The sequence below is a fragment of the Micromys minutus genome (genome assembly GCF_963924665.1).
Source record: "Micromys minutus genome assembly, chromosome: 4".
In the NCBI taxonomy this organism is placed as follows: domain Eukaryota; kingdom Metazoa; phylum Chordata; class Mammalia; order Rodentia; family Muridae; genus Micromys; species Micromys minutus.
In genome coordinates this window covers 63,867,762-63,894,089 of record NC_137973.1, presented here as the reverse complement: position 1 = coordinate 63,894,089, position 26,328 = coordinate 63,867,762, and the positions used below count along the sequence as shown (strand labels likewise).

General features: G+C 44.1%; 1 protein-coding gene across 1 annotated transcript in view; it reads right to left on the bottom strand.

The window, feature by feature from the left end:
* Positions 1-25,429, bottom strand: part of PAPSS1 (3'-phosphoadenosine 5'-phosphosulfate synthase 1) — a 72,888-nt gene extending 47,459 nt beyond the window's left edge. Inside the window, exons 1-5 of the mRNA XM_080916435.1 lie at positions 25,345-25,429; positions 12,423-12,537; positions 9,628-9,863; positions 9,040-9,178; positions 6,961-7,079 (exon numbers count right to left, since the gene is read on the bottom strand). Coding sequence (XP_080772561.1) covers positions 6,961-7,079; positions 9,040-9,178; positions 9,628-9,863; positions 12,423-12,537; positions 25,345-25,404 — 669 coding nt within the window. The 5' untranslated portion in view covers positions 25,405-25,429. The remainder of the gene's footprint in view (positions 1-6,960; positions 7,080-9,039; positions 9,179-9,627; positions 9,864-12,422; positions 12,538-25,344) is intronic.
* Positions 25,430-26,328: the final 899 nt, after the last annotated feature.

Here is a 26,328-nt window from a genome sequence, read left to right as displayed (position 1 = left end):
CTACCCTATACATCCCACCCATGAAGCTCTTCCTGAATTGATAATAAACCAGCAACAATCAATACTTTCCTGTGTCATTCTGACCAATCACAGAGCCAAAAAAGAGACACCCTGAGTGACAGAAACAGCTGGGCAGAAGAGTGGGTGACCTAGACAACTGCACTCATGACTCATAACTGGGTCCTTAACCTGTGAACTAAACTCCAGAAAGAATCAAAACTGACTTGAACCCTTGGGAGACTCCAATGACCACAGGTAGGAGCACTGGCTGTGAGGAAAAACAAACAAAACCCTTAGAACTGAGCCTGAGGCAGAGGTAAATTTTCCTTAGTTTATTTCAGAAATGAAGTTGCCATTATAATCAGCATTTTATCAGGACCCCAACACAGAAGGAGTTCGCGCACAAGCCCATCTGCCCGCCTTGGACTAGATGCCATCCATGTTAAGTATCCTTGCAGCCTAAGAAAACTGTGTGGAACCAGTTTTTAAAGTCTCCTCGCTTGGCCTTTCCAACTCCCTGCCTCACCGCAGGCTGTGGTGGTCAACATCTTTAATCCCAGTACTCAGAAGGCAGAGGCAAGCAGGTCTCTTCAACGTCGAGGCCAACCTAGTGTGCACAGCAAACTCAGGGACAGCTACGAAGACCTTATCTTAAAAAAAGTAATAAAAAAATAAATAAATAACAAAACTCACAGGGACATCTGTCAGTGGTTAATAATGCTTGCTGCTCTTTTAGAGGACCCAAGTTCAATTCCCAACATCTATGCTGGGCAGTGCACACACACATGTGCACACACTCATGCACACGCACACAAACTTTTAAACAAAAATAGCCTACAAAAGCCTTATGTTCCATTATGTAGAACATTTCACATCATCTAGATTCAAACTTGAGAAGTTTCTTTCTCTGCATGAGTTTATTTCTTTCCCAAGCCAGGAAGTATTATACTTGATTTTTCTCTAAAAGTACTCAGTCTGTAAGATCAATAAACTCCCACCTGCACTCAGAAATCAACTATGAAGGAACGTGAAAGGGAATCGGATGAATGATTCGTACCTCAGCAGCAAACTAAAACGGGAGTAATATGGAATGTAGAAATGATGGTCCACTAGAAAGACCTAAGTGTGGGCTGCAGAATCCACCCTGGGACAATGTGGAGCCCACCTGACCCAACTCTTCTGAGATTACATCACAGACCTGACTCTGCTCTCCTCAGTAAAATGGTGTTTTAGTGGGTCCTCGGGGTGCTGAGCCTGTGTGAACTGGCTCTGCTCGGGGGTCACCGCTGCAGTCCGCCAGCTCGGCCCTTGCACCCTCTGTCTATTTGAGCTCCCGCCATGTGCTCCCCTAAGCACCTGTAGAAAATCTCACAAACCTCTCTGCAGCGACACTGAAGGTGAATTGCATGTGTTATACCTGGCTGGGTAGACAGACAGGGTGTGCACTATACCAAAGCCACGGAAAAGCAGTGTGCATCCCAGCATGAATTGTGACCCGCCAGCCTCTCCATGTGCCCTGAGGCTGATTTGAGATTCAACTTGACTAGGAAGCAAAGAGAATTCATGTTGGAACAGATGTCCTTTTGTCCGTGTGTATCTTCCTCCGACTGTAATTTTAAATTCTGCATCGTGACACAAAGGAAGAAACATAAACTAATTTACACATGGTCATCCTGTCTACACACTATAAACTAAGGAAGAGTGGCGAAGAGCAAACACTGGCTGAGTGGTCCATAAAGCAACTGGCTGGCTGCCGCATCTCAGCGTGTGCTGCAGTGTGTGCCCATGTGGTGCTGAGCAGTGCTCCAGTTAAGGAGACTCCCCGCGCTCAGCAGAGCGGTGCTCCGAGCTGTCAGGGAAATCATCCGCTTAGGAAAGGGCACAACTGAGATGATTTTTCCCCAAACAAGGCTCATGCCAAGAAAGCGTGATTATAGTAAAAGGGCACTTGGATATCTTCTCTGGGATCACACTATGTTATGATTAAAAAAAAAATCTTCATGAGAAAACTTCTGTTCTAAACCCATACAAGCAGGTCACTTTCCAGACACAGACTAATGAAAAGTTTGGAGGGCAATGAGAAGACTCCTCAAAATAAAGACAGAGATACATAAAAAGTCACTCTGAGGTCTCCAGATGCATAGCTCAGCACAGCCATTAGCAATCTCGCAATTTCTGTGAAGTACTTCCAAGATATTGTGTGGGTGAAATGAGACAGCATATGGAAAGAACTGAGCACAAAGATCTCTTATGAGGATGCCACAGAAACTGGGAGGTGGGGAGGGAAGCTCAGTGGTTAAGAGCACCAGCTGCTCTTCCAAAGCACCTGGCTTTGACTCCTAGCACCCAGTCTTAGCTGTTAATGGCAGCTAACAACTGTCTGTAACTCTTGTTCTGGGGGATTCTAGCATCCAAGAGCATTGCACATATATGGTGTAGGTCTGTGTGTAAGCAAAACATAAAATGTAACCATACACATAAAATAAAAATAAGCAACTCTTTAGTTTAAAAATATACAAAAAAGAAAGTATCAAAAGATAAGCTAAGAGAGAAAATGAGCCACTGACCCTGGAGGTCAGAAAAAAAGAAAAGAAAAAAAACACTTTCACAGACATAAATTACTACATGTGTGTCCTTTATAACACACAGCAGATGTCGGAGTCTGCTCTATGCTTCTGTGAGACATCAGGTGAAAGTGTCCAATCAGCACCATGTCTGGCAAGTATAATACACAATAAAAGGATAATTAGTAAACCTCCAATTAGGATGACAGAAATAGGAAGAAGGCTTGAACCAAGACTGCAGAGACTAAGGCAGGAAGAGAGGGAGGAGGAGCCGGGGGAAGTGCCTGCTCTGGTAGAATACAAGATGGCAGTTCATACAAAGGTGTGCCTCTCAGAACCAAACTATGAAGAATTCTCAACACAAACCACCTTAACTCTATGAACAAAAGACATACCCACACAATAATAATAATAATAATAATAATAATAATAGAATATATTTAATTAATTAAGAAAAACTATCAATAAAGAAAAAGGAAATACTTAGACTAAACTTCAGAGAGATGAGTCTATGAGTGACCTATCATAAAATAAAAGGCACAGAATAAAAGGTATGGTCACAAAATCACAGTGGCACTGACCCTGTCCTCTGAGCAGTGAGTGCATTAGTGGAAAACTTCACACGATTTACTTGGTATTTGGCTGAATGGTGTGGGGACTCTGTGCCATTCCTAGGCTGTGAAGACACTTAACTGCAGTATCTTCACAGAACAGACATTTAGGGAACAACATAAATCATCTTCCTCCTTGCATTAAAAGGGGCCTGGGGGTCAGCAGCAGAGGCATGAGGCTGATTTATGCAGGCAAAGCATGAACTCGGAAGAATGCTACTCTAGGTGAGGAAGAAGTCACAGAAAGGAAGACTCCGGAGCCCCAGCAGTGAGCAATCCACGCTGAGCCTAACAATCCCCGTAAGTGGGTGGCACTCACGGTGTCTGTGGACCACACAGGAGTACCTGTGCAGTTGCCTAGAATTCTGTAAAACATTCAAGACCTGCTGGTTAGACATAAAAGATAAAAATGACAAAGTTACACTATATACAACTTTTTAACTTCCAGCTGACGAGATTCAAGTAAAACAACATAAGCTCAATGTAGACAAACATGAACACACCCCATACTGAGCAGGAGGAATAGAGCTGGCCCCGGAGAAGGCTGGTAATTACTAACTTCATTCAAGCCTCTCCACCAACCGCATGACAGATACATCGAGACATGTCCACAGCACAAGCACATCCAGCCTTTTAACATTCCCACCAAGTCCACCTATGAGAGCCATACAACCAAATGAGGCAGATAAAAGCAATAGTAATAAAAATCCCAGAAGAGTCTATGGTTTACTGAGGGTACTTTCATGTCGGGCCACACTCACAGCTACCCTGGACCACAGAGTAAACAAACCTGGCCTTCTCTTTTAAAATTAAAAGGGGGCTGGGGTAGCTTGGTGGTGCAGCTCCTTTAGGCAGAGTGATTGACTACCGTGCACAAAGCCCTGGGTTCAGTCCCAGGACCACATGACCCAGGCATGGTGGTGGTGCACACCTGTAAGTGAGGTGCTCAAGAGGCAGGGGAAAAAGGTTCAGGTCATCCTCAGTTCTGTAGACAGTAAAATGACAGCATCAACAACAGGTGAATCTTTCCTCCAGAGACAAACAAAGAGAAACAAGGAACTATTGTCTCAGCAGATTAAGGTGCGTGCCACCAAGCCTGGCCCAAGTTCAGTCCCCAGAACCCACACAAGTCAGAGAGCACCAAATACAGAAAACTGTCTTCCGACTCCGACAAGTGCTCCATGGCACACACCTACCCATACACACACACACAAAATAACAGTGAGTGAGTAAAGGTAATTAATTAAGAAAATACCTCAGCCTTTACTTGATGCAGGTATGAGGTAACTAAAGGGAGAGAACCACCCGCAGTCAACTGCCTAGGCCACCAAGGCTAGATCCAGAAATGACCTACCAGGAGTTCAGCCATCCATCGGGACTTTAAGTGGTGACTCAAACTGTCAAAGAACTGATTCACAGGACGGAGTGGGACTTGGGCAGCATGCCCGAATACACAGAGAACTTCAACAGACATGTACATGATAGAAAAAAAGGTCAGATGATGCCAAAATTGTTTTTTTTCTGGGGGGGGGGGTTAAGTGTTCCAGTTTTGGGGTTTGAGGATTGATAATTTGTTTTGTTGTTGTTCTGTGTTTTGTTTGCTTGTTTGTCTTTGTAACGAGTATGAGTGCTTTGCCCAGCACACATCCACCCTTAGAGACCAGAAGAGGGCACCAGATTCTCTGGCACTGGAGTGCCAGCCATGGACCTCTGTGTGGGTGCTGGAGATTAAACTCAGGATCTCTGGAAGTGTAGCCAGTGCTCTTAACCACTGGGTCAACTCTCCAGCCCCAATAATTATCACAGTTTAAAAACTCCTGGGCAAGGCATAGAAAAGCATGCCTTTAGTCCCAGGACTCAAGAGGCAGGCAGATGTCTGAGAGTCTAAGACAAGCTCGGCCTACATAGGGAACTTCCAGGACAGCCAGGACTGTAGAGAGACCCTGTCTCAAAATTTAAAGAAAAAAGAAAAAAGAAATCCTTCTATAAGCATGTCAACATAGTAGGTACAATAATGTAGAAGCTTAAAAATAGAAAAACTGAAATACTCAGAGCTAAACTATTAGCTGGAAGAGTAGGGTATCTGTGGAGCAGGGTCTCGCTGTTTGGCATCGAGTTGCAGTCCCTGCTGGAGAGGAGGTACCAATGCCACACATTAGAGAATCTGGCTAGAGTGCTGACTGCTCACTGGACACACACGCCGACCTCCCTGCAGCTGCATACACGGAAGCTACTGCATGTCAATTAAAGAAAGACATTGAAAACCATGTAACAGCCGCCAGTTTTCAACAGTCAATGTTGTGTGAGGCAGGATGGTGCATCTATCTACCTGTGACCACAACCCTGGGAAAGCAGAGGCAAGTTGGAGACCAGCCTGATCGACACAGTGAGTTCTAGGCCAGCCAGGGCTACATAGCAAAAGCCTGTCTTAGATAAATGAAGTAAGTGACTATGGAGGAACATCTGTACAAGACTGCAAGAAAGAAATTCCACCTGGCAAGACTACCTTTCAAAGACCAAGGGGAGGAAGAATGTTCAAAAGGAGCCTTTGGAACACTCTTCTCTGCCAACCAGGCGCACCATGAACCACTGAATCGCAGTTTCTAACACATTTCTTTGACCTGCAATGAGAACTCCCAAGGACGGAATCCTGGCTGATGAACCTCTACCTGGCTACTGGCTGGGTTTGTGCAAAGCTACAGTACTAGGGGTGTGATGACTATGTGGTTGGTAGACGACAAGGAATGACTGGTGGGACCACTCCAGCTTGGTGAGGGGGAGCTGAGGGCAGAGGAATACAGTAAAGCCCAGTAGCTTGTTTACAGAAAACCTAGAACCAGAAGATGACTGATCCCAGCCTGATCTGCAGAGCGAGTTCTAGGACAGCCAAGGCTACACAGAGAAACCCTGCCTCAAGGGGAAAAAAAAAATCTTATGCTAACTACCTGGACTATATAATATACTTTATAATACAGAAAACTTCAAAGGTGAAACATATATGTGTGCAGAGGACTGTGGGAGACACTGTAGATGAGAAGGAAATCTGGTCAGAACTTTGTACATAAGAAGGAATCCCAAACCCTGTCGCTCGGTTAGGACAGGACCGGATGACACATCCCCCCACCCCACCGGCTTCCCGAACAATTGAAGTGGCCAGCAAAGGTAGGAACACATGACAAGCAGATGGCACACTGTCATACCAAGTTCCATAACCCCCACAGTAGCTGGTCCTCTCCAGCTAAAGTGAACTACGGGACAATGGACTCAAAAAAGACGTAATGGGTAGTTTAGAGGAAAGAAAAACTACTTCTGAGTGTGAATAAAATCCAAGGGAACATATACCTCCTATTCGTCCCCAGTGCCTCCCATGCTTCCATATGCCCAGGAGCCAAGGAGAGATACTTAAAACCAGGAACCCTCTCTGCAGCACCTTAATCCAAAGTCTAGCGGGAAGTGTATCACCAAGTTGAGGCAGGTAGGTATCTGTCAAATACCTAAGGAAATTTAACAACCCTGTGTGCCTCAACATAGCCTAACATCAAGTCATACAGCAGAAAAATGTGATAAAATTAATGATAAAATACAAGATCCTATGACTCGTAACATTCCCGACATTTATACTAACCGGGGTATTTCATGTATTGTGTATGCCCCAAAAGACTAAAATAGTAGCATCCAGGAAGTTGCTGGCTTTTATAAAGAACTTGAAGTACATACTACTCAGTCAGGTCATTCTCAGAAGCCAAGTTATGCGGCAGTTTCCGTCTCTGCTCTCTTCCTCTTACCCGTTCCTGCAGAAGCTCCACAACTTGCTGGACACAGTCGTTGACGTCACAGGAATCCGTTTTCAGCACCAGCTCTGGAGCCTCTGGTTTCTCATACTCAGAATCGATCCCGGTGAAGCCTTTAGAGTCAGCAGACAACAGACAGAGGCAGAAATGTAAAATTCATTTTGTTTGTTCCAATCTGCACTGAACTTAAGGCTTACTTAGCGCTGCCCTCTCACGGCATTAAGGTACCCATGCCTTTCTTGGGAGAGTCCTGATTAAACTGTTTCTTCTTACACATATAATCAATTCTCATTACTCACAAATGTTCAATAAAGTCGTCATTGAACTGAACACTGGCTCACGTCTCCTTGGTGAAACGCAATGTCAGGTTCCCGACAGCCCGGGTATCATGTGCATTCCCATCTGAAGGCACCTTATTGAACACACTGGTTCACTCACCCTGACCTCACAGGCACAGCCCAGCTCAGCAGAAAGAACATATCTTGCTCTCAGATACTGCAGGGCAGAAAGACAGACGGCTCAGTGAGTAACGGGGCCTAACAACCTGAGTTCACTCCCAGGACCCGCACTGTGGAAGGCGAGAGTCAACTCCTACAGTTGTCCTCTGGCCTACACACTCATGCCTGATGAGAAATAACTGTTCTGTGGGATGGAAATGCTACACAGCATCCTCAACGTGGGGTCAATTTAAACATCACTGAGGAACTACATGAAAATGTACAATGGCCTAGCTGCATTCTTGCCCACCATCTTCAGTAACTCCAAGCAGGCGGCCTGTTCTGAGTCAAGGTGGCAGCTTAAGGGGTGAGAGTGATGGCCTCTTCGACGAGCTGAGCCCAGAGGCAGCAAGGTTGGGCATCAGCTTTGCCTGCAACACTAGACATCACCAGGGCAAACAGAATCTCCCTCGGCTGCTTACTCCCAGCCCCAAATGCAGAGGAGAGATGGACAGCAAATGTCCTCCTCCTCAATTTCCTTTTATCTTTCCTGAGCCAAAAACTGAATAGGCAAATCTAGAATTCAGAACCTCTGCAATGGTCCCAGGCTATTGGACCTTGTTGGGAACGCAAGCAGGTTAGCTGCATGAATCACCCCTTCAAACCGTTTACTGTATAGTCTACCGCCAGTGCTTTCTTAAGGCCAGGATGCCCCGTGTTTACAAATGCTAACAGAATTAACACAGTACCAAACAAACGGCAAAGATGGGCTCTACATTTCCTCTTTGAAGCCTAATGTGTCAGACACTGAAACTGAACAGTCCATGGAAGCTAAACATAGAATCAGAAGTCGGTAAATTTAAGAATCGTGGGCTGGAGAGATGGCTCGGCGGTTGAGAGCACTGACTGCTCTTCCAGAGGTCCTGAGTTCAATTCCCAGCAACCACATGGTGGCCCACAACCATCTGTAATGGGATCTGATGCCCTCTTCTGGTGTGTCTGAAGACAGACACAGTGTACTTATATATAATAAATAAATAATTCTTTAAAAAGAAAGAATCTTAGAGAGGTAATAAAGAGCCTTATCAAACACTATGACATAAAAACTGGACATTCTCCTTACATCAAGATCCTTACACTCCAGGCATTTTCCCAACAGATACGAGACATCATGCACTTCCATGGTGTAACAAAGCCAGGAGAGGTAGTGATGGCTGGTAACCTAATTCTAGACACCTAATTATATAAAGTGGGTTCTCAGCACAACCTCTCAAGGCCCCAGCTCTGTCGGCCAGCTTCGCTTTCTCACTCCCAATTTCTTAGGCAAGAGTTATCAGTTCTGGGGGCTGGAGAGACAGATCAGTGAAGAGCACAGAATGTTCTTGCTCTGCTCCCAGCACCCGTGTCAGTCAGTTCCAGTGGATCAAATGCCTCCATAGGCACCTGCACTGACATGCACTCGAGCACACTCGCACACACACACACACACACACACACACACACACACACACACGCACACACGCACACACGCACACACACACAAATAAAAATTAATTTAAAAGAAAGGCACATCAGTGGTATACACAAAAGCATGAAATATTTGGACAAAGGGATCTGTGAAGAAAATGTTTCTTGCCTTTTATTTCTCCCGCTCGTGCTTTCTTATAGAGCCCTTTGGCATCCCTCTGTTCGCAAACATGCAGAGGAGCATCGACAAAAACTTCAAAGAAGGGTAAGCTTGCACCCTCGTGAATCTGCCGAGCATTGTTGCGATCCTTCAGAGAGAGAGAAAGGAGACATTTGCAGAAACAGTAAGTGATCAGTAAAAAGTTAGCTGTCCTGATATCAAGAATGGATGAAAAGGACTCTGCACCTCAGTTTGTTTATATGTGTATATGTATTTACAAATATATGTGTTTGTGTGTGCGCATGCAAGTGTGTGTGTGTGTGTGTGTGTGTATGTGTAAGCTTGAAATAATACAGCCAATGGCTTCATCTCAAGAACTTTGCTATACCTCAGGGTGTTTTAATGGCAAGTTTTACCCAAACTAGATTTACTCAGAAAGATCAAAACACATAATTTTTCTAAGTTATTTGTATTTCAAGGAAATTTTTAAAAAGTTGAATTTAGCTTCAAAACACAGGCCAGTGTTTAAACGTCTTTTTAATGCTATAATCACTGTCAATAATAGAATGAGCACCTGATGGCGCAGAGGCTCCGTACCTGTGTGTAAGGCGATATAAAGCTTGTGATGCACACTAAGCCGGCATCTGCAAACAGCTTTGCCACCTCTGCTATGCGCCGAACATTCTCTTCCCTGTCCTCAGGACTGAAGCCAAGGTTCTTATTGAGACCCTGACGGATGTTGTCACCATCCAAAGTGTAGCATGGAATGCCATGGCAAACCAGGTACTCCTCCAGAGCCATGCTCACGGTTGTCTTCCCGGCTCCAGACAATCCTAGAGGGAACAGTCCAAATGAACTCCACGTGCAGTTAGGACCAAGAGTCGAAAGGACAAGTAATTACATTCCTTATTCTCAGCACCAGTGTGTCAGAAACATCTTACCCATTATTTCTTTCAGATTTACCTTTTATCTACTCAAAACATCTACAAGCATCTAGGGTTTCTTTATGGTTTGGGGGGTGGGGTCTAGATGTATTGTTCTTAAGCATCTCTTTGATAACCTAGAAATCACCAAAAAGCTTCAAAAATTATTAACCAACTTTAGTGTCAGGGTTGGGTAGGTATATTCACTTGGCCACATGCCACATTTTTATAGTCAAATGCCAAATTATATTTAACAATGAAAGGGAAAGGAAGGTGAAAGTGAACGTAAAGTTACCTCCATGTTCCAAGATTATGCCTCTATAGACCAAGATAAATCACGGGGGAGTCAATTCATAATATAATTATGCTGACCAGGAAACTCTAATTTCCATTCACTCCACTCTTATGACTAAGAAAAAGCAAATATTTATATGCAAACACTTCACTACCCTGGAGACTCTAATTACATTAAGAGTTAAGAGAACAAGAAGACACGAGATTAATGTAAAAGTCTAACATGCCAAGGACCTAGAACAAAATCATGGCAGTGCAGAGGGCCACCTGAAGAGACTGGAAAGTTATGTGGATCACAGAGGGCCAGCTGCTTTTACTCATTAGCAGACTGTTTCCCCAGAGACAGCTACAAACAGGTTAGCCTACCCTGCAAGCTCCTCTACACTGTGCCCTGCCACTGTCCCCTCAACACAAACTATCTAATGGCAGCCCCTTGCATCTGGGCTGGGTGAGGGGCTCTCTGTAGCCAAAAAAATATAGTGAGTGACATTGTACAGCCTTCTAGAGCTAAGCTAGATCTGTGACTTGGCCCTATTTGATGAACTTGGAGATGCCAGCTACAGAACACAGTGAAACCACTCTGTTCCAGTCCATCAGCTGAGCAGATACCTAGCAAAGACACCTAGCAAGGTCACTGCAGCCAAAGGACCTTGACTTCAACCAAGGGAGATTTGGGCAAAATCTGCCCAAGTTTCTCGAATTCTGCCTTTGCAGTGCTGAGTAACCAGAGGCGCTATTTTACTCCACTAGACCAAAGTTACAAAGATAACTGTGATCCAACCACAGCACAGGAGTGAAGACAGGAGGGTTCAACTACTTCTCCAGCTGCTTTTGTTTGCTTGTTTGTTTGTTTGTTTATTGTTGTTTGGTTGGTTTGGTTTGGTTTGGTTGTGTCTGAGTTTTGCCACGTATCCCAGGATGGCCTTGAACTTACTTTATAGCTCACACCAGCACCGAATGCTGAGAGAGCTTCCTGCGTCAGCCTGCTGGGTATGGAGACTAAAAGTGGAGATTACACTCAGCTTTAAATACTGTTTGAGAACCAAGTGCAGGCAAGAAAACAAAAAAAAAAAAAAAAAAGACATCTGAAATTCTAAGTTTTGTGTTCAAGATGGATAACCACAATTGTAGCAGAAGAGTCAGCTTACACAGTCTGACTACATACTAACTTAAAAAATAAACACTGCTGAAAAATGAGAGGCTGAAAGAAAAGGGCAGGGGAAAAAATCAATATGTAAAGCATGTAAGTTTCTACAAAGCTAAAGAAGGCAAAATGGCTGTGCCATCCTCCCCATCTAGTACTAATGACCACCAGGACCTCAGACTGTGACAGTAACTGCACACAGTTTCTGCACGCCAAACTCAGTACTTGTTGTCAGGAAGGACAGTGACTTCTAGACAACCCAGATGCCAAGAAAGGAGGGGACAGATGCTACCTGTTTCTCAGAATTCTGACTGGCTTACAGATCAAGAGTTTTGGATGACCTGTTACAATGGCTCTCAGAACTAATACCCACTCAACAGAAAAGCGTTTCCCAAGAAACATTATCTAAGTACAATCTTGTCAATTGAATGTCTCCAGAAAAAAAAAAAAAATGATCTAGCATCAGGACAGATCGTAGAGAAGCAACTAAATCCAAGAAAGAAATCTCTTTTAAATTTCGATTTGGTTTATGATGGCTGTGTAGGACTTGTGCCCATGTAAAGAACAGTATGACATCCTGGTATGGGGATGAACGCCCTCCCACTCTTATGCAGTGGTTTATGGAATTGGGGAGGAGGATCCCCTCCCCCTGCCACAATGATGAGGAAGACACCAGAAGAAAGCTTAAATGGAATGTGGACCTCAGTTTCCTAGAAAAATCCAAGCAATGCACTGTGCACCTCATGGGAATACTGAGAGCCACTTCTTACATAGAAGGGCACAGCTTATGCCTAGTTCCCCTACCTCACAGTTCCTGTCACTTCCTGTCCCTTTGGTGATCCTTTTGTGCCCACTGGCACCTAAGTACCCATGGCCCTGTTCCATTAGTCACCCACGGATGTCATCTTCTAGTCTTGTCATTGCTGTTGCTTTGATACGGTCTTGCTACAATGGTCCGGGCTGACCCTGAACTCACTTCTGCGATTCCAAGCCCACACCACCACACCCACTCACTGCTCTCTTGACCATACCTGTCAGCCAAACTGTGCAGCCACGGAAGCCACCTCTGGTCCCCACCACCTGACCTCTCTTATTCCTGCTGACATGGTGGGCTTGATAGGTGACATTAGTTGCTCTCTGCATCCCCTAGAAAAAAAGGAAAACGAGAAGCCTGGGTCATACAAGTCCTTTAAAAGGTCAACACATGCTCCTTGTAAACATATAATCAGTACTCCATATAAGATGCTAAATGCAGGAAAAGCTAAAAATCACTTTCTCTTTCTTCAATGCACTTCCATAATGTTAGTATCTTATATTTACAGCCAACTTAATCCTCACAGTAACCCAGTGACAACAGGTTCTCTTGTTATTGTAGTTTTATGGAAGGCGTTAAACTTGAGAGAAGAATCTGGAATTTCCAAGCACGTGTTTCTCAGACACGTATTTAGTCAGCCAGTCATTCAACCAGCAATTACTAAGGTCTGTCAAGGATGTCAAGTAAAGAAAGCTTCCCCCCTGCATGACCTTGTGTGTGTGTGTGTGTGTGTGTGTGTGTGTGTGTGTGTGTGTGTGTGTGTGTACTGGGAAGTCAACCACACCACATTAATAAGAAGACAGTAGTGGGGAAAGGGAGAGTGTAGAAGTTTCTACCTTCAGCAGAATGATAAAGACAGCAGCTCCTAAAGGCAGGGCTTCGAGGCTCACTCGCCTGCATGGGAATATGCAGTTTTCCCAACAGCACTGATAACTGAAAGAAACAGTCTTCCCTGTGTTGTGTATTCTCAGCACCTCTGTCAAAAATCAACTAACTGTGTGTGGCTTAATTCTAGACTCTCCTCTGCCCCTGTGGTTTAATGTGTGTCTGGATCAACAGAGCCTTATCACATTCCTAAAGTCAAGCAGAATGATATTTCCTGCTCCTCTCTCTTCTGCTAAGATAGCTTTGGTTATCTGAAACTATCTGAAGTCCTTTACCAGTTATCTGATTGCTTTTTCTAGTTCTGTGAGTAGAGGGTTACTGGATATTTTTTAATTGAGATAATGTTTTTATTTTTATTTTTTAGTAATTTCGTGCATGTGTATAGTGTATTTAGAGCATATCCACCTGTGGTGGTTTGAATAGGCTTGGCCTGTGGGGAGTGGCACTATTAGGAGGTGTGGCTGTGTTGGAGTAGGTGTGGCCTTCTTGGAGGAAGTCATGAGGGTGGGCTTTAAGGGCTCCTCCTACTCAGGTTCTGCCCAGTGTAGAAGAGAGCCTCCTCATGGCTGCCTTCAGGAAAAAAAAAAAGTCTTCTCCTGGCTGCCTTCAGATCACTATAAAATTCAGCTCATCCAGTACCAAGTTTGCCTGCCTGCTGCCATACTTCCCACCATGATGATAATGGACTGAACCTCTAAGACACCACCTTCAACTCCTCCCAACTACCACCACCCCATCTTCATGGCATCTTCATACCTATGTGTAAATGATACTTGGCTCTCGATCCCTCCCCACCTACCCTCCCACACACCCCTTCATCTGGTCCCTCTCTTCCCTCAGCTAACATCACCTCTGCTTTCCTTCTGCCTGGAATCCTCACTATTCCCTACCTCCCTTCAGATCTCCTCTCTCTTATGATCTGCTTTCTGGTTTTGTAAACTATGAATAAAGGTGCATACACAAGTATAAACACACACATACAAACAAATATGCTTATAATTTTAAATTTATGTGCGAGAGAAAATATACAGTATTTGTGTGAAGCTGGCTTGTTTTACTTAAGATAATGATTATCAATTTCATGCATTTTCTGCAAATGTAAGAATTAATATTTTTCTTATGGCTGTATAAGGCCCTATTATACATATGGACCACAGTCCTTCATTCATTTATCTGCTGATGAACATCTGGGATGGTTCCACTGTACACATCTGATTCACAGAGATTCATTCACCTGCCTCTGCCCCCAAGTTCTGGGATTAAAGGTGTGCTCATACAGACTATCAGATGCATAGCTGGCAAAGACTGTATTGTTCACTCCAATGATGTTTTCTTTGCTATTCAAAACCTTCTTTATTTTTTACATGTATTTACTTGTGTGTATGGGGGTGTGCACACATGACACAGTGCACACGTGGAAGACAAAAGACATGGTTCTCTTCTTCCACTGTGTGGGTTCCAGGATCAATAGAACTCAGGTCATCAGGCTTGGCACCAAATTCCTTTACCCAACCATTGAGCCATCTTGGCAGCCCACAGAATCTATAACCCAGTTTGTCAATTCTTGTGATCATTTTCTATGCCACCACAGTTAAGAAAACGCCTGTTTGTACCATATCTTGAAATGTCTTGTCTAAGTTTCCTCTAGCAGTATCAAAGTGCTAGGTCTTATATTAAGTTCTCTCTGATACCTTTTTAATTCACTTTTGTACAGGGTCAAAGAAAAATCCAGTTTTCCCAGAAATATTTGTCCAGGATATCTTTTTCTCCAATGTGTATTTTTGGGTTTTGTGAAAAGTTGGGTGCTGTGTCTGGGTTTATATCTGGGTCTCCTGATTCTATTCCACTCCTGTATGGATCTGTTCTTGTGTGGAGGGATATACTGTTACTATGGCTGCAGATCTGTTCTTGTGTCAGTGGATACATTGTTTCTATAGCTATGGATCAGTTCTTATGTCAGTGGATATATTGTTACTATGGCTACGAATCTATTCCTGGGTCAGTGGATATAGAGTTACTATGGCTGCAGATCTGTTATTGTGTCAGTGTGGCTCTGTAATATAATATGAGATCAGGTTTTGTGATACCTCCAACATTACTCTTTTCTCTAAGTATGACTTCAGCTAGTTCTGGACCCACTGAGCATCCCTGTGAATTTTATGGTTGTTTTCTCTAGTTCTGAGATTCTGATAAGGACAGTCCTAATTACTTATATTGCTTTCACTAATATAGCCATCTTCATGGTACTAATTCTGTCTATCCATGAGCAAGGGAGGTAGTCCACCTTCTAGTCTTCTTCAATGTCTTTCTTGAGTTTCATTGTTGAGGATTTACCACCTTCACTGGATTAACCCTACAGTTGTTTTGTTCTGTCTTAGGAAGCTTCAGTGAATGAGGATCTCCTCCTCCACCCCAACCACCCAACCACCCCACCCCTGATTCTTCAGTGAGGGCTTCCTTTGGAAGGTTTCTCTGTGTAGCCCAGACTGTCCTGGAACTCACTTTGTAGACCTGTCTGGCTTCAAAGTCTGAGATCCCCTTGCCACTGTCTCCAAAGTGCTAGAATTAAAGGTGTGCTTCATCATATCTAGCTACAAGTTCATTATTGATATATATATATATATATAAAGCGACTTTTGAATATTGATTTTGTATGCTGTGACTTTGACTTTGTTGAAAATACTTACCTGCTCTGTGTTCTCTGGTGAAGTTTTTAGGGTCTTTTAAGGATTGTGTGGTCTGCAAATAAAAGTAATTTGACTTCGTTCCTATTTATATCCTTTTTATTTTTCTTGGCTAAGTGCTCTAATTAATAAGATTTCAAGCAAAGTACTGGGTAAGACTACAGAGAGTGGGTACCTCTGTTCCATTCCAGATTTTACAGGAAATGTTCTTAGTTTTTCTCCACTCAGTAGAATGCTGTCCATAGGTTTATTGTGTGCTGTCTTTGTAATCCCTCTCTTCCTGATTTGAGGTTGTCTGTAATGAAGGCCTGCTGAGCGTAGTGAAAGGGCCTTTTCTGTACTGATTCAGAGGATCATGTGATTTAGGTTCTCAAGTCTATGTGCTGATTGCCCTTTCTGATTTGTATAAGAAGCTTCATTCCAAAGTGAAACCAATCTGGTCACTGTGTATGAATGTCTTCATATACTCTTCCACTTGATTTGGTAAGAATTTCACTTCTTTCATCTGCTCATCAGATAAATTAGTCCACAATTTTCTTCCTTGGTTATGTATAGGCATAATGATTTTGTTCACCAATATGAAGATTATCCTCATAGTACTCAAATGTTGATTTTTCTTTCCTACAGACATGGCATTGTAATGCATATGCTAAGAATCTCCTATCTCAAACCTGTGTAAACAATGTTCACCATTTATTCTGTCTTATCAATAAAAACTAGAAAAGCCAAAAAAAAAAGAAAGAAAGAAAAGAAAAACTAGGCAATGGAGAAAACACAGTGGGGCATTTGGGAGGAGAAAGGATTCTGGGAAAGAGTAGGGGAGGAGATTCTGCCATGAGAGTTCAGCTGGAGCTTAGAAGGCCCTAAGTACAAGTTTTATGGGAATTTTATATGGGAGGTAGCAAAATTAGGTTAGAGGATTAGAACACAATTATAATGCCTAGTTATTATACTTTAAGCTATAAATAAATCTTAAGTCTCTCTGTCATTATTTGAGAACTAGCTAGGTTTAAAACTGTTGCTGCCATATTAAGTTCCCGCTTACATTTATAATAATATTATTTGTTACAGGTAAGTTTTTTCTGAGCTTAGATTCCAGGTAACACAGGAGTCATAGAGTGACTGTGGCAGTGTCCCAGCCCCTTCTGTTTCAGAAACGGTTTGTGGAGTACTGGTTAGCTTAAAGATTCATCAGTAACTCTATCTAGACCTAGTCTTCGCTGGGAGGTTTTTTATTACTGCTTTAACTCACTGACTGTTAAGGAGCTGCTTAAGTTGTTTATATCTTCTTGATTAGCCATCAAAAATACCTATCAAGACCAATCTGACTATACCCATCAGTGTTTATAAAATTGTGAGCCCTAATGTGTAGTGCATACACACACACACACACACACACACACACACACACACACACATATATATATATATATATATATATATATATATATATATATATATAAACAAAAGCTGATACAGTAAACATAACAATAAGGCAAGCTTGGAATTTAGGCTGCAAAATCCTATAGTGGGGCTAGCTTAGGCGTGCAGACCACCTACAGGTACCAACCTGGAGACTGGGGGTGCAGGAACTTAATGGGTGCTAGGTTTTACTTGCAAGAGTTCAGTGTTAGGTTAGACTAAGTCCTAGTTCACTCCTTCTCCTTGTCCCAAGCAAATGGTATCTCTCTCCAAGCTGTGCTGCCTGAATTAAGAGAGTGTGTACAGCATATAAAATCATCCCTCTGCCTTACTACATTTATCTTTCCTTCATGCTATGATACCTCACGTGGCTTCTGTGGCTCTTGAAGGTTATTCTTTGTATGATGTTGTTAATCTTTTACCAGAGAACAAGCACTTGAAATTCTGCCTTCTTGCTAATGTCCACCAATAGCTACATTTCTTATCTTTATGAGACACTGTCTCATGGACACCAGACTATCTCTGAACTCACTAGGTAGCCAAGGATGGCCTTGAACTCCTGATACTCCACCTCCACCTCCCCAAAGCTGATATAATAGGCAAAAGCTAATTTCTTTTGAATTCACTCCTGGATTTTCTTTCAATTTTTATTTAGGTATATATGAGTGTATTTGAGTGTGCAAGGACCTGCAGGGACAAGAAGATGATGTTAGATCCAATGGGGCTGGAGTTACAGGCAGTTGTAACCCAGCCAACATGGGTGCTGGGAACCAAACCTGAGTCCCCTGGGAGAATTGAGCTCTTAAATAGCTAAGCCATCTCTCCAGGCTGAGGCTATATTTAAAGAATCAATTTCCATCCAGATCATCTATGTACTTTATTCCAGCTGCTCTGTTTATAAAAGTTCCTGAAGGTGAGGCTGTCTCCCCACTTTCCCTCTCATAATCACACACAGGAAAAGCATCTCCTGCCCAACTGACTTCACTACTCTTTGCCCTGAGGTATGAAACCTCCAGAGATCAAAGAACAATGTGACACTTCTTTTCATGAGCCTTCCACAAGAGCTACACCCTTCTTCCAATAACTTCACTAGTGGCTATACTTCCAATAAAATTATACTACATATACTAGTATATTACATTTTACTACATAATAACTACTTATGAAAATCTCTATGGGAAACTGGATGCATTTCTGAAGGAAACAAAGCTTGGCAGCTGTGCGTTTCAAGTCTGAAAGGTTCCAGACACAGATACCGGCCCTTCAGCCCCTCATGAAAAGCAGAGAACCTCTCTATCATGAGCTCCCATCAATGCTGCCCAGAAGGGAGCTAGGTGTCTTCTGGAAAGGAATGAAGAGGGTACTCCAAGGTAAATGTCCGAAATTCGCCAAACCTGTTTGACTTGCCCATTGTGTTTTGGGATGTTTCCAAGTCACTTTGCTTCTGGACAAGAAGAAACCTGTATCTAATGTGTTTTAGTGTCTTTTGTTCCTATAAAATATTTCCTGCTTTTTCCTATTAAACTAGAGGTCAACCACATAAAAATTACCCAACAAGCTATAAACTGCCGAAGTTGTGCATGAGAGAAAATATAAGCTACAAAGAGACTATCTCACACGATCACTAAAAAGAACGTGCCTGGTGGTTTCTTGCGAACTACACTGAAGACTATTCTGGCAGAAAACCAAGGCAATCTGGGTATAAGAAATTTTTCGTTTACAGATATTTGATACTTTTCACATTTTAAAATAATTCTGAAGCCAGGAGTGGCAGTTCACACACCTGTAATCCAAACCCGGGGAGGGGGAGGCAAGTAGTTAGAAGTTTAAGGCAAGCCTCAGCTACACAGCAAGTTTGAGGCCAGCCTGGGCTATATCTGACCTCATTAAAACAAGGAAACAGATAAGTAAGGAGCTATTAAAATCAACAAGTCTGAATTTGGAGAAGTCCAAGGTAGCCAAGTAAAGATGTCCATTGCTCACTTTATCCACATAAAAAACCAAAACCATAAACAACTGAATTGCTCCAATTTCAACCTAAGTGACTAAGGAGGGATCCAAGAGCTCATCAAGGCAGAGGTGGGAAGCCAGTAAGATACAGACCTGGTGTGCAGGACAGAGAACAAAGCCTAAGGTAAGCCTGGCCCTGGAACTAGAGAGAAGGATAACAGAGCATCCAACAAACCCCATCATTAAGATGCCAAAAATTCCAGTCACAGGACAGTACCAGTCATCACAAGTCTGAACCTATCGTGAAGGGCTGCCTGAGTTCACAGTAACTCTCTGCCTTAAAAAGACCTTAACAGTGTCTGCCCATCCCACTGCCAGAACCACTACTGCCTGCTGCCAATATGAAGGGGAGCCACTGCTGAAATCCATCCTGCCTTGGGTACAGAAGTTTCTACATCTCACCGTCCCTGGTATTATTGGAGTCTCTGAGATGAAAGTGTAAGTCTGGGAACCCTATCGAGCTGGGCTTCATCACTTCCCATCAATATACCAACTAGACAGAAAGAAGGATATTTACTCAGCCCATCCCTAACCGATTGGCTCCAGTCTCTCCCATGATGCATTCTGGTATGATGTCAGAACTGTGGGAAATCTGTTCCTGAAAGGAGTTCTTCCTCTTGCAGCAAAGAAAAACTCCTTGTTTTTCTGATTCCGCAGCATGGGATTCCTTGCTCACCTCCAATCGGTTGAGGCACGCTGACTTAGGAGCCTGACTGTCAAGGGGGAGGTGCACAGGTGTCTCTAGAGCACCTTTGCTTCTGCTAGGGACAAATGAATGTTCCACCAACATGCTACCGCACTCATACAGAAGGCTGCAACCTCATTAACCCACCTGTGCGCTTGTGACCTCAGAACACAAGTCCATGTAGTTCCCCTGTACTAGAGGGGGACAGGTGGCGCACAGCATCATGTGCCACTGCTAAGACCTGAAGAAACAAAGATCTTGTACCTGGGGGTGTGGGACCTATGCAACTAGCCCAATGCTGTTATCACCTATGTTCCTCCCCAAAGCCATAATTCCCATTGCTGGAGATCCCCAACGCTAGCAGCATCTAACCCTGTAGGGCCCATAGACATGGCCCCAGCTCTGTGCTTGACTACCAGAGACACAGCTGCAACCAGTAGTAGGCACTCAACATACATGGCAACCTCCAGCCGCTGCAAAACCCACTGCTCTCCCACAGTAACTCCACAGCCGCCTGAGGACTCTCGACTTCAGCATCAATGACGCTTGCTTGAGTGCTAGTAATTCTTGATTTTTGAAAGTTGCCTTGTGATGATGGTAAATATTTAGTAGCAGCTTTGGCCTCTATCCAACAGATGTCAGAAGCATCATCCCTTAGATGCCAAAGAAAGAAAGAATAAAAGAGACAGAGAGGGAGGAAGGGAGGCAGAGAGGGAGGCAGGGAGGGAGGGAGGGAGGGAGGGAGGGAGGGAGAGAGGGAGGAAGGGAGGGAAGGTGAAGAGGAGAGGGAGAGGGAGACCTCCAAAATTACTAACCACCCTAAAGGTGGCAAAAACCTCACCTAGTTGTCAATCACTGAGAAGAGAATCTGCCTCCATTTCAATGTGGTAGGAACATGCGGGACACTTCAAAGGTTAAAAAAGCTACCATTCCAAAAGGAAAGCCAACAGAGCTAGACACCCTGTGCCACACTGCCCAAAAACAAAACTGCAGAGTAGCCACTGTCTCTGGAAAATGCTCTCCTCTGGGAAGAAAGTAAAAAGACACAAGTACATAGACAAGTAGAATAAAAGAAAAGAACAGGAGCAGTGATTCCAGGGCTTGCCTTAGATCTCACACAGAAGGAAAGTTCTAGGCTGAGGTGACCATCCACTACACTACCCTTACAGCACTAGAACCATGGTCAGTACAACTAAGGAACTGGGTGTTTTATGTAATGAAGTTGCCGCGTGTAGTTAGTGGCTACCATACTAGACAAGGACCCTTCCAGACATTGCTGTCATCTTTTTAAATATTGGTCAGTTTCCCATTACTCTAACAAAAATCAATAGAGTCTTGTGGATTCAGGAGCTTCGGGCCATGGTCCCTGGGACCCACTGCTCTGGGCACTGATGGTTAGGACATGAGAAACAGGATGCCCACCACATGGCAGCTGGGAAGTGACAGGAAGTGGGCAGGATTCCAACCGCCCCCTTCAAGAATGCCCCCAAAGACCAGATTTCCTCCCACCAGAACCTTTAAAGGTTCTACCACCTACCAATAAATAGCACATGGGCTGGCAACCAGCCTTTGACACATGGGTCTTTGAAGGGCATTTCTGCAAACCACATTAGTCAGCATTAAAAGTACTGCTTGGTGGAATTTGAGTGTTCCCTTTCCTCTAGGCACCTCCTGTAGCATCAGCTCCCAAACTGTAGGCTTCCAATGACCTCTACCTGCCCCAACCTAGATGGAGGGTAATGTTTTCTGTGTCCCATCTAAGCCTGAGTTGCTCTGTACCATCTCAATCCTCCTCCGCCTCCAGAATGGAATGCTGGCCTTCTAAGAGAGGACCAGAGCAGCACAGGAAAACAGATTTACAAAGGCAAAAATTAGTGAAAGGGATCTGAATCATGTATTTGGTTGTCTCTCAAGTTGAAGGGGAGACCCACCAGAGCAGAATTCCTTTTTGCCTTTCTTCCTCTGCACACTCAGGATGAGGAACAGAGGCAAGAACAAAGTGGGTATTAAATATTTGATTATTAAATAGTGGCAAGAGCAGTACTCAACAGTGCTGAGGACCACAGAGTCTTTAACTTTTAACCTATGGAACCTCTGTACCCTTGACATCTGCATAGTTTAGCCTGGCTATGGTGGCTGTTTTGTCCTCATTATGGATGAGAAACCCAATGAGTTCAGGGAATGTGCCCATGACTGTACCGATGGCTAAGGGACAGAACTTCAAATAAACCCTTCCATATATGCCCTTCATTCCCTCACTTAAACAGACCAAGGACGTATGTTCTCAAGACCACCCAGGCCTTCCTGCCACATGGGAGCTCAGTAGATACAAAACATCTCTAATGAAATATATATACACAACCACATACAGAGCTATACATGCTAATCAACCCAGAAGCAAGGGAGTATGAAAAAGGTCCACATGGCGACATACTTAAGGTCAAAGCTCTGAAGATCCCTCACTAAGGGCTGTCCAGGCAGCCCAGACAGCAGGAAAATATAAAACCCTAAGGATATAAAATGCACAGCATGCTGAGCGTCAGGGTTATGGGAGATGGTAGGAGAGGGCAAGAGGACACCCAGAATGAGACTATCTATGTATGCTTCAGAATCTCATGCTCCAACTCAGACTTCTCAGAGGGAAGAATAGTAACAAATACTGACAAGATAACCACCTTGTACAACCCTGTCCACTATAAAGCTACCATGAGCAGGGGGTTCCGCTGAATATCATTCTACAGAAGGGTGATACCTGAGTCTCAAACAAGCAGCTCCAAATCTCCCAGAGCCAAGTGACAGGTTACAAAGGGCTGATGGAAGCTGACCCCACGCAAGAAAGATTGAATCAGCTAAAGAATGACATGTTACTGCTCAAAATAGGTATTAAGTCTTTACTCCCTAGCCTGGCCTAAGTTAATGCCTGTAACAATGCGCACAGGTCCCAGAGAGCAGGTGGGAAATACCTACCCTGAACTAAGATGTGTGATAAATATAAACCACCCTCCAGACCTATATGAACAAAAAAAGGCAAAGCATCAGGAATTTTACATGGATGACAACAGCACTGAGCTTGTATGTATATTAAAAATATAAATTAAACGAAAATAGTTGGACTATATTGAGCTAAACAAATCATATTACTGACATTAGATTTATATTTCTTCACTTATTTTAATGTCTTTTTCTTTTAAGTTATATAGTTCATTCAATTTCTCTTAACACCAAATTACAATTTCAGCTAAGGCTGTCCTTCAAATACAGGCTTAAAATTCCAGTTGCCACCGTAACAACTCTGTCCCTCAATTTCCTCATTTATAACATAGAGATGCTACATGTGGACAACCCCTGGGATAGCAGATGTGCGCACATCAGATACAACATTTCAGCCTATTTCCCAACCTCTCAGATCAAAACCTCAGGAGCATCTTTTAATGTCTCTCTCCTGGTCATCACCTCAATCTAGTCTGATCTTCCCTGTCCTTTCTTTGCTGCTTTTAGCTAGCCATTCAGCTGGCCACACTGGAGCAGCCAACTACAAGAACGTGTTAAATGGTGTGGCTCAGTTCTGCTTTTAGTCTGCCAACTTAATCCTCGCTACCGAAGTCGGTGCCTGCATCTCTTCTGCAAACCAGTCTTCCTGGATTGCCCGTTTTAAGAAATTGTAACATTAACGTTAATGGTGTGTCTATCTTAACACTCATACCCATCTGTTGAGTTAAGTGTGTTAGGGAGGTCATTTTTTTAGAGAGAAAAAAAAAGTTCAGAAAATTAAAAATTCTAGCTCCATTCCAAATGTCCAAGAAAAATCATCCTCTTTAGTGAAACATTTATGTTACACAACTCTGCACCACCCCATCTTTATCTCTGCTCCCCAACAAAAACTCCCTTCAGTAGTCAAACAAGTCCCCACTCAGGGATGTAATGGCTCCACCCACTTCAGAAGCATGAGGTCCTCCATAAACTCATAAAAGCACCTGGGGCCAAACTAACCTTGCCTCTAAACTGCAATAAAACTCATATCTTAAGCCACTCACTGTGGCCATAAGCCTTTGCAATCAGTTGCCGTAGGCAAGCACTGAACCCCACGTTTTCTTATATCTATCTAGTGTATATCTCTACATAACAAATAATGTAAATATATAAACAAGTTAGGGCAGAAGTGTTGGTTCAACAGCACTTGCTGTTACAGAGGATCCCCAGCATTCGGGGGGAGGGGCACACACCTCTCTGGAACACCGCGCGCACACATGGTGAATATACATACAAGCAGGCAAAGCACTGAGACTCATAAAATAATAAAATAATTTTTAAATAAATGACTTAAGACACAGAGAATTACTGAAATTACTTTTAAATACTCCAATTTAGTCAACTTACCTCCCTACCTATAAATTACCTGTTGGCAACAATAGAGTTACTGAATCTGAGTTTCAGGGCAATGGTTTCACTGGTCTTTCGAGATCATTATCTTCTCTACTGATAAAGACAGTCTTGTGAAGGACACTCTGTTACACCCTCAGTCACCTGAGATTCAAAGTGGAGTGACTTTCCTCAAGATCACCCAACTTACAAATGGCACGACGGGGGCCGAAACCCATGCCAGGAGTCTGTCTCCTTCCAACATCCTAATCTCCCTTTTCATCTCACGTACCTCTCACCTTCTAAGAAGTCAGGGTAAAGGATGAAAGAAGACAGTGAGAATTTTGAACCTGACAGCAGGCATGGTAAATTAATGACTTCAAAAGAACATTAGCCTGAAACAGCATTTTCTTTTCTTCCTTTTGACTCACCAAGGACAAGTTATGATTTACAAGACTGTAATTAAACTTCATGATCCTGTTAGCTTCAGAATAAAAGAAAAAAATCTATCTAAACCTAAAACCTCCAAAGTTGGACGGTCTCCACCTTCGCGCTCACCATCTTAGCTGCTGCCACCAAAGAAAAACTGCAGAAGGAAACAACCCTCTGAAGGCACAGTAGTTGGTCAATGAGGCCAACTGGCACTCGCAGCTCAATGTTAGAAACTATTAATCTTCCCACACCTAACTGTCACCAGGAATCGAGTCTTCAAAAGTAAGTCTGTGTCAGACATTCCAATTTAAAACAGACACAAAGAACCTCAGTTCAGCAGTCCGGATCCATGAATGGCCACATTGTTATTCTCTCAGCACACTGCATACTCAGAAATGTAAAGACTCAGAGACCGACCGAAACCTGGGCCAAGCACACCGGCAAAGCCAAGAAAACCAGAAACGTGCAGAGGCGCCACCGTCCGCCAACGCCGCAGCCTTCCGCCTCTCCAGCCTAGGGGACAGCTCCGGGCCTGGGCTAGACTTCACTGGCCGCCGCGGCCGCCTGGGTCCCCGCCCCCGGCTCCCGCAGGATGCACCCGCAGCCCGCCGCCCGCACAGCCGCTCAAGCTCCTCGCGCTCCGGCCTGCGGCCACCACTCACCCAGTTCTGGGCGTTATTGCTCAGCTTGACTTTCTTGCACAGACTCCCAGGATGCTCCATGGCCGCGGAGCGCGGATGCCCAGCTGGGGGCCGAGCGGTAGGAGAGAGGCCGGGGGTGGGGCGGAGAAAAGAGAAGGGGCGGGGCCCGCACCCCGGGGCTCAGGCGCGCGCTGACGTGCACTCCGGATAGGGCTCGCCTCTGCCAGAGCTTTGGCGTCTGGGCGGCGTGGAGGGCGGGGCGAAGCGGGAGGCGCGGGGTCGAGACCCCAACAGCCAATCACCAGGAAGGGCGCTTAAGGCCCCGCCTTGACCCAGAAGGAGGGGCGTGGTCTGAGGTTTAGTTGGAGACCTCCTCCAGATGCTGAGCATGCGCAGTGAGCGAGCCGGAGCGCCGCCTGCAGAGCTGGGCGTGGGAGACGCTCCCCAGAGCTGAGGCTGTTTGGGGAAGAAGCTGACGTGGGCTCCTGTTGATCTCTAAGCTTTTCTTCCGCTAGCCCAGCCTATGGCTTCCACAGGCTCGATTTGTGCACTTGTCAACCAGGCCGACTTCGAAAAATGTTTCCCAGCCCTGCAAAAGGAAGAATTACTTTAGTGAGTAGTTCATTTACATGTCACTCGTCGCTTTACAATCCTACTCAGTGCACAATGTTTTTGACATCAACAGTATCTCATCAAGGATTAGAAAATATTTGTAAGATGACTCCTTTCCCACTCGGATACCCACAGGAAATTTCTGTGCAGTCTTTGTCGCCACTGACTAACCACCAAGGGGTTTCTCTAGTACTTTCTACTTATAGAGAACTAAAATCAAAGTCCCCCGGTAAGTAAGACGGAATGCTCACCTATAAAAATGCTCAACCACATATATTCCAAGGCCAGTTTTTTAAAAGAATAGAGCAGGGAGTGGGCAGCCTCCTCCAGGAGTTATAACTGTCCTCGAATCCCCATAACCTTAAGTTCATCATAACCATAACCATTCACAGT